This window comes from Liolophura sinensis, chromosome 9 (assembly GCF_032854445.1).
Source record: "Liolophura sinensis isolate JHLJ2023 chromosome 9, CUHK_Ljap_v2, whole genome shotgun sequence".
Classification (NCBI taxonomy): domain Eukaryota; kingdom Metazoa; phylum Mollusca; class Polyplacophora; order Chitonida; family Chitonidae; genus Liolophura; species Liolophura sinensis.
Window position 1 is genome coordinate 4874472 of NC_088303.1, and position 14246 is coordinate 4888717.

At 42.6% G+C, this 14246-nt stretch overlaps 1 protein-coding gene across 4 annotated transcripts in view; it reads left to right on the forward strand.

Moving 5' to 3' along the window:
• LOC135474821 (BLOC-2 complex member HPS3-like) overlaps positions 1-14246 on the forward strand; it is a 44304-nt gene that overhangs the window by 21685 nt on the left and 8373 nt on the right. For all 4 annotated transcript variants that reach the window (XM_064754421.1, XM_064754424.1, XM_064754423.1 and 1 more), the window contains exons 14-20: positions 931-1018; positions 1276-1353; positions 2333-2431; positions 3005-3074; positions 4347-4381; positions 4633-4719; positions 10983-11210. In XM_064754421.1, coding sequence (XP_064610491.1) covers positions 931-1018; positions 1276-1353; positions 2333-2431; positions 3005-3074; positions 4347-4381; positions 4633-4719; positions 10983-11210 — 685 coding nt within the window. The remainder of the gene's footprint in view (positions 1-930; positions 1019-1275; positions 1354-2332; positions 2432-3004; positions 3075-4346; positions 4382-4632; positions 4720-10982; positions 11211-14246) is intronic.

The following is a 14246-nucleotide window of genomic DNA, read 5'->3' on the forward strand; positions in this document are numbered from 1 at the left end:
AGATGGCTGCACTGCAGAACACCCGTTGGTATAAAAGACAGATTTGAAACTTTGACACTCATTCTTGACAGAGAGTTAGATATCCTACATCATGCACACAAACGGTAAATTAGACTAAATTGTTGTTTATGGAAGAGACACAATTTTCTTGACTTTTACCAGATGAAAAATTCTGATTTTAGATTATGTGTTTTTGTCAACAGGATTTATTTTGTTGAAAAGTTCAGTCAGTAGTACCACATTAGTTTTTATTTCTATGCAGAAAGTTTGTAAGTTTTTCTTTACTTGCCTCATGCTGATTACCCTTTATTGTACAAGAGAGTGGAAAAACCTGTACAGTATATTCATCGATGATGTCAGCTAGCCCTGATGTTTACCGACAGTTACTTACAAAAATACTTTTTTCATTCTTCAGTTGCTCTAGATTTGGACATTCTGCAAGCAGTTATTTGTTCTAAATCTTGTGATTGTGTCCATTTCTATTGCAAGGTGATAACATTTTGCTGTGTGTGGTACCAGCTTGAGTAGCCAGTCTGTGTCTCTATTTTTGTGATATTGATAGGTGTACTGATTTGCTGTGTGTGGTACAGGCTTGAGTAGCCAGTCTGTGTCTCTATTTTTGTGATATTGATAGGTGTACTGATTTGCTGTGTGTGGTACAGGCTTGAGTAACCAGTCTATGTCTCTCTGTTTTTGCAGTATTGATAGGTGTACTGATTTGTTGTGTTTGGTACCAGCTTGAGTAACCAGTCTGTGTCTCTCTGTTTTTGCTGTATTGATAGGTGTACTGATTTGCTGTGTGTGGTACAGGCTTGAGTAGCCAGTCTATGTCTCTCTATTTTTGCAGTATTGATAGGTGTACTGATTTGCTGTGTGTGGTACAGGCTTGAGTAGCCAGTCTATGTCTCTCTATTTTTGCTGTATTGATAGGTGTACTGATTTGCTGTGTTCAGCTGTCCTTAACCTGAGGCTGTGTGAACCTGACAAAGCTCTGTCTGCATTAAGTACTGTCTCAAAGGTGAGTGTAACTCTAAAACATGCAAATGAATGAAATGATGACAGATGGCTAGATGTGTAGATTCTCAAACTGAAATTAAATGAATTTAATATAAACCTGATCAACATATACCAGCTGTTATTGTGTCACTCTGCTTTGCAGAAAATTGCTATGTAATATTTACATAGTAAGTGGCAAGTAAATCATTAAAAGAAAAATGAGAAATGTGAGTATGATTATTTAAAAGCAGTGTTACACATTCATGATTTATGTTGCAGGCTGATGTCATCCGAATGTGTGTAGAAAATCCACAACTTCTCCACACAGGCACCATGGAGTTATCTCCCTTGTCCCAAGTAAGGCCTTTTCTTCTCTGGAGTTTCCATATCTGTCTTACATACCTTTATATTTTGATGAAATTTGGGAAATAGGATGGAGTCATGTGACAAATCTTTTAAGCTCAGCAGTACAAAGTACAGTCAGAGCTAATGACATGCCCTGAGCATAGACATGGGTGTACTACATGCATACAGGTTAACAGAATGTTAAGGTAAATGTTAAAGGTGGTATCTCAGGCCTCACATACTTGTAAAGCAAAATACTGCAGAGGGGAAATTTTATTGTTGAGTCCCTGCATGAGGTAATCTTGTGTATTGGAATCAATGTTTTATTAAATGTCAGAGGTAAATGTTGGAGATGTTATCTGAAAATGTCCAAAATGTATTGAGCTTAGATTTTTGCATTCATGTAAGCACAGTCACGTGAAAGGGGTATTCCATTTACATTGCACTTGTGTGGTATTTTTAGGGTAAATAAAAAGATTTGTCTCAAGAAACGTTAAGAATGGTAACACGTGCACAAACATGAATTGCATTTTTTACGCGCACTGAAGGGAGTAAAACATGAGATTTATAGTCTTTGATCAACTTTTTATGTAATACCAAAATGGTCAAGGGTAGAAATTTTTGTTGATGAACCACCTGTGAGACCTAAAACTCTATTGATCTTGTTCAGTTTTTAAACCAGTCAAGCATGCAAGAACACTGAGTAAGTACTATTAACACATTGAGGCTGAAATCATTTCATACATCTGTTCTATGGCGTACAGATCAGAGTCTTGTGGTGTATATTGAATGTATGAATTGTTCATTAGCCCTTCCAAATCATCGTATACTGTGGAGACATCTAGCCAAAAAAATTGTGCCTACATGTGAGCACACAATGCAGTGTTTGGAGTTCTGTTTTAAGTCAGCCATTTGCCTAAACTCTAGTCACTACATGTCATGTGCTAACTCATTGTTTTCAAACCTAACTGAATCTCTGTGTCATTTACAGTTGATGAGGCAGCATTTTTCTCCGGTTTTCATCACAATCCTTGTGGCGCTTCAGGACTCAGCCATTATTCCTGTTGACATGGCGCTGACTTTACTCAAGGTAGGAATCCTTGATAAGTACAGTTATTTTTTAGTCAGTTTGAATTTATTTATTTATTTGAATGGTGTTTTATGCCGTACTCAAGAATATTTGACTTTACGATACGATAGCAGCCACAGTTACAGTGGGAGAAAACCGGGCGCAGCCCCAGGGAAACCCACGACCATAGTCAGGTTGAGAAGTCAAAGTTTACATACCTTGGAATAAGTGTTATGAAGGTTCGTGTACAGTAAGATTACATTCCCCCGTCTTACTCAACAGTTAATTCTGATGAATGGCTACATAAAAATGTTGAGAAATTAATGTGACCCGACAATATTGAGCAGTAAATAGCAAACCGTGAGAAGTTCCATACAAAAGTTGACCTTCACTATATAACATAGCTTCAGATCTGTCTACATTTTTATAGTGATCTCTGCCATGTTCCTTGAAAAGACGTTTCTGGATGACCACAAATCTCATCTAAAACTTTAACATGTAGAAAGCTAAAAGAAACTGTACCAAAATTTCTGATAAACATAGTTAATATTTCTGTGTTAAGTGTGTAATTTTGTTTCTTTGTTTTTCACTCAGAGTAATGTTTACCAGTCAGAAGTCCACAGGAATACTCATGTGAAGGAGTACTTGGAAACTCTGATAAATGGTGAGCCCATGCAATCTGTATAATAATAATAATTATAATAATAACAAAAATATCTATATTTATTGAAAGTAGCTCATAATGAAAGTCTTCTTCCCCAAGGCCTTCGCAGAGAAAACAGTATATAAGACACATGTACTTCAGAGTCCAATCAACAAATACATGTACATCAGTATATAGAAAACCGGATAAATCATCGCATAGTTGGAAAGGTAAAGTGACACACATTCATACATACAAAAAGCAACAACAAAACAACAAATAGAGCTGCTCCACAGCTGTCCCAACCAGCAGGAAACACACCACTTCAAGCTAATGTTTGCCTTATCTGATGTGTCTGATATTACAGCCTGCAGTGCTGTGTATGATACTACAGCCTGCAGTGCTTTGTCTGATATTGCAGCCTGCAGTGCTGTGTCTGATATTACAGCCTGCAGTGCTGTGTCTGATATTACAGCCTGCAGTGCTGTGTCTGATATTACAGCCTGCAGTGCTGTGTCTGATATTACAGCCTGCAGTGCTGTGTATGATACTACAGCCTGCAGTGCTTTGTCTGATATTACAGCCTGCAGTGCTGTGTCTGATATTACAGCCTGTAGTGCTGTGTTTGATATTACAGCCTGTAGTGCTGTGTTTGATATTACAGCCTACAGTGCTGTGTCTGATATTACAGCCTGCAGTGCTGTGTCTGATATTACAACCTGCAGTGCTGTGTCTGATATTACAGCCTGCAGTGCTGTGTATGATACTACAGCCTGCAGTGCTTTGTCTGATATTACAGCCTGCAGTGCTGTGTCTGATATTACAGCCTGCAGTGCTGTGTCTGATATTACAGCCTGCTGTGCTGTGTTTGATATTACAGCCTACAGTGCTGTGTCTGATATTACAGCCTGCTGTGCTGTGTCTGATATTATAGCCTGCAGTGTTGTGTCTGATATTACAGCCTGTAGTACATCTTAATGACAGGCTCTTGTACATGTGTAATAAAAGGAGAATAAAGTTTACAGTATGTGGCAGTTTCTATGAACATAAATCTATTTGCAAATGGATACTCAGTTTTGTATAGCTGTATATTTCGGATATATTATGACATATTGTAAAATTAATTGTTTTCTGAATTTGTTGTGTATTTAATTTCTGAATGTTGAAGTAAAACTAAAATTAAAATGTTGGTTTCGTATCTATACTTTTCACTCTTTACCGACATGTCATGCTGTTAATAGTGTGCCATTTTCTTTATAGGTACTTATAAACTGTCATTATTTCTGTCAACAGATGAAAGGCGACAAAAAATATTTGATGAAGCAGCGGTACGTAGCATTTTAGTACAAACCTTTTATTGATAACTTTTGGTACAGTTTAAAGAAATCAGCCTCATATTGTTAGAGTTATTTGAAAAGCTATTTTACCTGATTCAACTTGGAGAGGTGTGAGAAGATTCAGTAGGAAGATAGATATCCTCCTGGAATAATGTCAGTTTTAGCACCAAAATTAACAAATTTCTATTTGCTTTTAAAAATGCACTATTCTGTTTGGTCATTTGTCATTGTTTTCATTGTAGACATTGCTTTGTGACATCTATCTGATGAGGCTGATGGAATGGAAGCCACCTAAATCCAGAAACTTTCCTGTTCCACAGTTCACTATGGTACCCATCTGTCTTTCTTCAGTTCAGTGAAAAACTTACAACAGTACATCTTCAGATGTGTTCAGTAAACCCCAAGCACTCACTCAGATGTGATCAACGCCAGCTAACTGATTATGTGATCAACACCAGTTAACTGATTATGTGATCAACACCAGTTAGCTGATTATGTGATCAACACCAGCTAACTGATTATGTGATCAACACCAGTTAACTGATTATGTGATCAACACCAGTTAGCTGATTATGTGATCAACGCCAGCTAACTGATTATGTGATCAACACCAGTTAGCTGATTATGTGATCAACACCAGCTAACTGATTATGTGATCAACACCAGTTAACTGATTATGTGATCAACACCAGTTAGCTGATTATGTGATCAACACCAGCTAACTGATTATGTGATCAACACCAGTTAGCTGATTATGTGATCAACACCAGCTAACTGATTATGTGATCGACACCAGCTAACTGATTATGTGATCAACACCAGTTAACTGATTCAACACCAATTAACTGATTATGTGATCAACACCAGCTAACTGAATATGTGATCAACACCAGCTAACTGAGTATGTGATCAACACCAGCAAGCTGATTATGGCCTAGTATTTAAAGCAAAATGTTCCTGAGGGAAATATTAGGAAAAACTAAACCAGACAATCAAATACATGTAAATTAAAAACGCAGAGGAAACAACCAGCTCTTGATCGAAAACTTGTACATAGTAATACACTTTGCCCCGTATCATCCAGTATTTACATTGGACAGCACAGGGCATGTGGGGGATGTGTATATTGCCGTATCTATCTATAGAGTGACCATGTAACTACACATAATAGTGCAGGTAGCTTTGATGCAACAAGTATCAGAAGCATGTCTGTAGTCTGTATAATATACGCTGTATATGCTCCAATTCTTTGTTCTCCTGGCCTATAAATACATGGTTTTCAATATCACATGATTTCTACTCCTGTGGTTTAAGATGTCATTTTAGAGGGATCTTATCTAAGATGACACCCGCCTCCCTCCCCTGCACAAAACTAGTTTTTGCATTTAATTTCTTAAAAATTTCTTCCAAATAAAAGCAACATTCACAAGCCATTCATGCGGATCAACGCAGCTCAAAAAATTGTTGGGCACAAAGTCAGGGGCTATGGCACAAAGTCAGGGTCTGTGGCACAAAGTCAGGGTCGATGGCATAAAGTCAGGGGCAATGGCACACAAAGTCAGGGGCTGTCGGGCTATGGCACAAAGTCAGGGGCAATAGCACACAAAGTCAGGGGCAATGGCACACAAAGTCAGGGGCTATGGCACAAAGTCAGGGGCTATGGCACAAAGTCAGGGGCGATGGAACACAAAGTCGGGATATGGCACAAACTCAGGGGCTATGGCACAAAGTCAGGGGCGATGGAACACAAAGTCGGGATATGGCACAAAGTCAGGGGCGATGGCACAAAGTCAGGGGCTATGGCACAAAGTCAGGGGCGATGGCATAAAGTCAGGCGCAGTGGCATACAAAGTCAGGGGCTATCAGGGGCGATGGCACAAAGTCAGGGGCTGTGGCACAAAGTCAGGGGCAATGGCACAAAGTCAGGGGCTATGGCACAAAGTCAGGGGCAATGGCACAAAGTCAGGGGGGATGGCACACAAAGTCAGGGGCTATGGCACAAAGTCAGGGGCTATGTCACAAAGTCAGGGGCAGTGACACAAAGTCAGGGGCAATGGCACAAATTCAGGGGCAATGGCACACAAAGTCAGGGGCGATGGCACACAAAGTCAGGGGTGATGGCACACAAAGTCAGAGGCTATGGCACAAAGTCAGGGGCTATGGCACAAAGTCAGGGACTATGGCACAAAGTCAGGGGCAATGGCATAAAGTCAGTGGCTATGGCACAAATTCAGGGGCAATGGCACAAAGTCAGGGGCTATGGCACAAATTCAGGGGCTATGTCACAAAGTCAGGGGCAATGGCACACAAAGTCAGGGGCTATGGCACACAAAGTCAGGGGCTATGGCACAAAGTCAGGGGCAATGGCACACAAAGTCAGGGGCTATGGCACAAAATCAGGGGCGATGGCACAAAGTCAGGGGCTATGGCACAAAGACAGGGACTATGGCACAAAGTCAGGGACTATGGCACAAAGTCAGGGGCAATGGCACACAAAGTCAGGGGCTATGGCACAAAATCAGGGGCGATGGCACAAAGTCAGGGGCTATGGCACAAAGACAGGGACTATGGCACAAAATCAGGGGCTATGGCACACAAAATTAGGGGCTATGGCACAAAGCCAGGGGCTATGGCACAAAGTCAGGGTCTATGGCACAAAGCCAGGGGCTATGGCACAAAGTCAGGGGCAATGGCACAAAGTCGAGCTATGTCACAAAGTCAGGGGAGATGGCACAAAGTCAGGGGCTATGGCACAAAGTCAGGGGCGATGGCACAAAGTCGGGCTATGTCACAAAGTCAGGGGCTATGGCACAAAGTCAGGGGCTATGGCACACACAGTCAGGGGCTATGGCACAAAGTCAGGGGAGATGGCACAAAGTCAGGGGCGATGGCACAAAGTCGAGCTATGTCACAAAGTCAGGGGCGATGGCACAAAGTCAGGGGGTATGGCACAAAGTCAGGGGCTATGTCACAAAGTCAGGGACTATGGCACAAAATCAGGGGCTATGGCACAAAGTCAGGGACAATGGCACACAAAGTCAGGGGCGATGGCACACAAAGTCAGGGGCTATGGAACACAAAGTCAGGGATGATGGCACACAAAGTCAGAGGCTATGGCACAAAGTCAGGGACTATGGCACAAAGTCAGGGACTATGGCACAAAGTCAGGGGCAATGGCACAAAGTCAGTGGCTATGGCACAAATTCAGGGGCGATGGCACACAAAGTCGGGCTATGGCACACAAAGTCAGGGGCGATGGCACACAAAGTCAGAGGCTATGGTACAAAGTCAGGGTCTGTGGCACAAAGTCAGGGTCGATGGCATAAAGTCAGGGGCAATGGCACACAAAGTCAGGGGCTGTCGGGCTATGGCACAAAGTCAGGGGCAATAGCACACAAAGTCAGGGGCAATGGCACACAAAGTCAGGGGCTATGGCACAAAGTCAGGGGCTATGGCACAAAGTCAGGGGCGATGGAACACAAAGTCGGGATATGGCACAAACTCAGGGGCTATGGCACAAAGTCAGGGGCGATGGAACACAAAGTCGGGATATGGCACAAAGTCAGGGGCGATGGCACAAAGTCAGGGGCTATGGCACAAAGTCAGGGGCGATGGCATAAAGTCAGGCGCAGTGGCATACAAAGTCAGGGGCTATCAGGGGCGATGGCACAAAGTCAGGGGCTGTGGCACAAAGTCAGGGGCAATGGCACAAAGTCAGGGGCTATGGCACAAAGTCAGGGGCAATGGCACAAAGTCAGGGGGGATGGCACACAAAGTCAGGGGCTATGGCACAAAGTCAGGGGCTATGTCACAAAGTCAGGGGCAGTGACACAAAGTCAGGGGCAATGGCACAAATTCAGGGGCAATGGCACACAAAGTCAGGGGCGATGGCACACAAAGTCAGGGGTGATGGCACACAAAGTCAGAGGCTATGGCACAAAGTCAGGGGCTATGGCACAAAGTCAGGGACTATGGCACAAAGTCAGGGGCAATGGCATAAAGTCAGTGGCTATGGCACAAATTCAGGGGCAATGGCACAAAGTCAGGGGCTATGGCACAAATTCAGGGGCTATGTCACAAAGTCAGGGGCAATGGCACACAAAGTCAGGGGCTATGGCACACAAAGTCAGGGGCTATGGCACAAAGTCAGGGGCAATGGCACACAAAGTCAGGGGCTATGGCACAAAATCAGGGGCGATGGCACAAAGTCAGGGGCTATGGCACAAAGACAGGGACTATGGCACAAAGTCAGGGACTATGGCACAAAGTCAGGGGCAATGGCACACAAAGTCAGGGGCTATGGCACAAAATCAGGGGCGATGGCACAAAGTCAGGGGCTATGGCACAAAGACAGGGACTATGGCACAAAATCAGGGGCTATGGCACACAAAATTAGGGGCTATGGCACAAAGCCATGGGCTATGGCACAAAGTCAGGGTCTATGGCACAAAGCCAGGGGCTATGGCACAAAGTCAGGGGCAATGGCACAAAGTCGAGCTATGTCACAAAGTCAGGGGAGATGGCACAAAGTCAGGGGCTATGGCACAAAGTCAGGGGCGATGGCACAAAGTCGGGCTATGTCACAAAGTCAGGGGCTATGGCACAAAGTCAGGGGCTATGGCACACACAGTCAGGGGCTATGGCACAAAGTCAGGGGAGATGGCACAAAGTCAGGGGCGATGGCACAAAGTCGAGCTATGTCACAAAGTCAGGGGCGATGGCACAAAGTCAGGGGGTATGGCACAAAGTCAGGGGCTATGTCACAAAGTCAGGGACTATGGCACAAAATCAGGGGCTATGGCACAAAGTCAGGGACAATGGCACACAAAGTCAGGGGCGATGGCACACAAAGTCAGGGGCTATGGAACACAAAGTCAGGGATGATGGCACACAAAGTCAGAGGCTATGGCACAAAGTCAGGGACTATGGCACAAAGTCAGGGACTATGGCACAAAGTCAGGGGCAATGGCACAAAGTCAGTGGCTATGGCACAAATTCAGGGGCGATGGCACACAAAGTCGGGCTATGGCACACAAAGTCAGGGGCGATGGCACACAAAGTCAGAGGCTATGGTACAAAGTCAGGGGCTATGGCACAAAGTCAGGGACTATGGCACAAAGTCAGGGGCAATGGCACAAAGTCAGTGGCTATGGCACAAATTCAGGGGCAATGGCACAAATTCAGGGGCTATGGCACAAAGTCAGGGGCTATGTCACAAAGTCAGGGGCAATGGCACACAAAATCGGGCTATGGCACAAAGTCAGGGGCAATGGCACAAAGTCAGGGGCGATGTCAAAGTCGGGGGCAATGGCACAAAGTCAGGGGCGATGTCAAAGTCAGGGGCAATGGCACACAAAGTCAGGGGCTATGGCACACAAAGTCAGGGGCGATGGCACAAAGTCAGGGGCTATGGCACACAAAGTCAGGGGCAATGGCACACAAAGACAGTTAAAACTTGTCATTATTTCCATAACAGGTGGAGCGGCTTACTTGCCTTCGGTAAGGTGTCTCAGTGAAGCAGCACTAGATACAAGACTGGTGGAAATCCGTCATTACATTTACTCTAATGATTCCTTCATCGTCATATGAAAAACTGTTCAGTACTACGTTAAACCCCAAGTACTTACTCCCTCTTTATACCATTACAAGTCTTCATAGTATGCTGCAGCAATGTTGCTACACTGCTCTCTCATTGTAACACACTTCATTCATACAGCATGCAATTCAGCACAACACGATCAAATATGTGTTTACCAAATTGTTCACAGGGTCTCCATGGCTCGGTTGGTTAGTGCGTTAGAAAAGCATAATGACCCAGGAGTCTCACCAATGTGGTCGCTGTGAGTTCAAGTCCAGCTCATGCTGGCTCCCTCTCTGGCCGTACGTGGGACGGTCTGCTAGCAACATGCGGATGGTCATGGGATTCCCCTGGGCTCTGTCCGGTTTCCTCCCACCATAATGCTGGCCGCCGTCGTATAAGTGAAATATTCTTGAATACGGCGTAAAACACCAATCAAATAAATAAATAACCATATTGTTCACAAAATTGACATTGCACACATCTGTACATACTTTAGGTTTAGTTTAAGTGAAGAAAACCTACAGACTTTGTTTATTCCTTGCAGTCAGAAGTTTGGTTATTATGTAATTATTAAAGGGAAAATGTAGTATTGATTTGACTTACCATGACTTAACATCCGGCATCACACAATGTCTGGTCTGTTTCTGTGACCTAATGCTTAGAGTATCCGCATCAAAGTAGGAAGACTTTAAAAGTGATACTTATAATAATGTGAATGTGTTGGGTGTCATGTCTGGTGTCTGCGACATGATACTTCAGTGGCATGAACTGCCACAAGAAGACACAGTACATGCACGCACACCTAATGAAAAGTTGTTATGCACATTGTAAAAACCCAAGCATGCATACATGTACATGCTTCTGTAGCTAACAACCTTCATGCAACATGCTACGATTTAAATCACAAGGTAGGCAGTTTCTTCCCCAACGACTGAGGTTTATCCCAGAATGTAGGTAACCGGATTTATGTGATATTTTATTGATGTACCATGTCCTCTGCTGTGTTTTCAGCCCAAAGGGTCTGGGTTTTTTGGTGCCCGATTCAGCTGGTTGGATCACATGCCTCCATTTTATTGTCCAGACAATATGAAGCAGCCATGTCAGTATCTACAGTTCTCCAAACCAGGGCTTGGTTTAAGGGCAAAGGTCATGTCGCAGCCAATCAGAATTGATCAGCAAACTATGAGCAAAGATGGCTGCCCATGTTGTCTTTGTAATGAGGATCTTCTCAAACTGCAGGTATATTCTTACTCTTATTTTCATGTACTTATTTGATTGGTGCTTAACAGTGTACTTCACCCAAAAAGCTGAATGGCATCAGGGAGAAAACAGAGAGTTTGGAGAGCATTTGACTATCATGAGAAACCTCCTGACTTGAATTCACTCATATCAGTTAATCAATCTTTGATGTCTTTAACATACCCTACGTTCTCAATAATTTCAGATGCTTTTTTAGAAAGTGTTTACCATGATGCCTTGCAGTGGCTGTTGTCTTAAGTCATACCCTCTCTGTGGGGAGTAAGGGATTAGTGACAGTAGTTCACATCTCCATCACTCCTCAGTGAGCCTCACCAGCTTGGCAAGAAGGGGAGAGACACTGCCTTTGAAAAGATTTAACTTTTTGTGTGATTGGACAGCTTTTCCACTCTAGAGATAATTGATGAGAAACAACAACAGCAACACAACTCGATATAAAACTTTCATGAAGAAAATCAAAGTTTGGCACAGTTTGACATATGTACACAGCTACTTACATATTTCAGGATGTTCCCGAGCCCATAATATCGGCCTTGATATGTGGTGTAACATACTTTATGTTTTTAGGTCCTAGGTTTGGACAGTTGTGGAGGTTTTGTAGCTTACTGGCTGGGGTTAGTGTACACTTGGTGTTGAAATCTGTTTTGTGTAATGTGTGTTTGCCCAAATATGAGTAAATCTTGGCTTGGAATCTAATTTAGAATACCAGTGTTAATATTCTGTGTCCATTCTTGGGACTCTTGAAGTGACCAGAGGCATCTGTTGTTGGCGTTCAAACCCTGTTTAAAAGCTTTTATTGCCACATTAAAATTAAAAGCCGCTTCAAAAGTTTTTTCTTAGTAGGTAATCGTTGATGATTTAGGAAAGCTACTTAAAAATATATTATCAGCGGGATACATACAAACTGTAAATTTCTAAAATATTTTAATCCTGGTTTTTGTTGTGAGTTTGTTATCTGGAGGTAATTTGTAAAAACCAGTACCTTTACAGTGTGTTGTGCATGAGGACTTAACTTTTGTACTCCACATAGACATTGCATATTTTGTCTCACTCAGATTAAACTGAGGAGTTTGTCAAGATACTTCAGTTTAATAGAAGTCTGAATGAACTGAGGTTTCCGAGGGATGGGTGTTGCGGTACCTGGTAATATATTTACAGAGGCCATGTCTTACAGTGCATCATTCGTATCTTTTGAGCTTACTTTTAGAGTGATTAGGAGATAAATACACATGGGCATTTGACAATTCTTCTCTCTAATCTAGACATTTATTAGGACACTGAACAAATGGTGTGTATGGTTTTGCATCTGCAAATGACCTTCCAGAGCCTCGCATCTCCCAGACCTGCAGGTGCCAGATGAAATCTACATGGTTAGTATTGTCGTCAGGGAACTGGAAAATCAGGCCTTTCATCTTTTCAGTTGAATCTAACTACTTGAACCACTTGTTTTCTGAGTGAACATAGTTTATATATTTTCTGTGAAATTACCGATGCCATCCACAGCAAAACGCACTCCTCAGAGCTCGATATTCTCTCAGGGTCGTCTGGTACGTATATCAGTGGGTTTTGAAGGCATTTGTATGGTAAAGTTTAAAGCCCGGTTTAGCTAATTTAAAGACATATATAGATGAACTTACATGTATTACTAACTTTTTCTTGAAATGGTAATATGTTGCAAAGTATCTTTTTAAAATTAATCTAAATAGAGTGTAGCTCCTCCCTCCCCCACCTGCCCCTCCTCAGTAAGACTCAGTTGTCGGATTTGTCATGTTTCCACCAAAGTAGACACATGGTCTGTAATAAATGTAAAGCCTGCGTTCAAATCGACACACGTGTTTTATCATCATGGTGTTTCATCCGTATATGCAAGGCAGCATTATTATTTCAATGACAATTATTTGCAATCAATGTTCCATTCTTGTATGGACCCCATACATGAGTGGGGAGGAAGACAAGCGGTCGGTAGATTAAAGACAATCCTGCGTATATAATGCCTAATGCGGTGGGGTGTTGAATGCTTCCCTGTAAATAATGCCACATATTGGTTAGCGTAGTTTGTAGAACACAACCCGGAAAATGGCAAGGTAAGTGTTTTGGGAAGGGAAATTGCAAAGATTTATTTCACGAGATAGATATTCCGGCATCATTATTTTTATATTTTTTGAACAAGCGCGCATACTGAAAAATGACGTTTTGAGTTGCCTTGTACAAGCTGTTAGGAAAGCCGGGCTTTATAGGCCAGGGTAGGTCTATACCCCAGCTGGGCCAGCTGGCAGGGCGATGTCACCTGCGGCGAGTGCTTCACGGGAGACTTCTCTGATCTACCCCCTTACTTTCAGTCTGTCTCAATGAGCAAATGTCTGTAATTATTGAGAAGGTAGGGTACTTCATATGTAAATGATGTATTTAGTTTGTGTTCATTGCCTTTAGTTGCTGTTCTCCATGTGTTCTGGATGTAATATTATAATTGTGCTAACCACGGTCTTGCACTTCTTGAAGACCACTTCTCTAATTGTTTTCCACAAATATGGTATGCAAGTCTGTGGGTCACATGTCCGAAAGCTTCATCGTACAAAGCCGAAAGTTCAATGGCTTGTCCCCCAGACACATTGATTTGCTCCACCCATAAAACTGACCACAGTTGTAGAATCGAAAAGCTCTTGAGTATGGCAACCCTTACCTGTATAAGGTGGACTGGAGGTATACTTGAGGTAGATACCACTAAGGTGTAGCATATCTGATCTGAGGTACAGTTGATCTGCGGTATAGCTGTGGTGTAAGCTTATGGTGGATCTTCCTGAGTGTAACTTACATTTAACTCACTGTTTTCACTTTCGTTTTGATAGAGAACAAGATCTAAATACTTACATACTGACCTTATAACTTATAGATAAATTTAAGTTGTAAGTTGCTAAGTGCATGCAGTTTTTTGCTTACAGTATCTGTAAATTGATGCTGATTTACAACAACAACAGTAGTAAACATTTACATGTACATGAGGCTTTTTAGCTGCTTTAT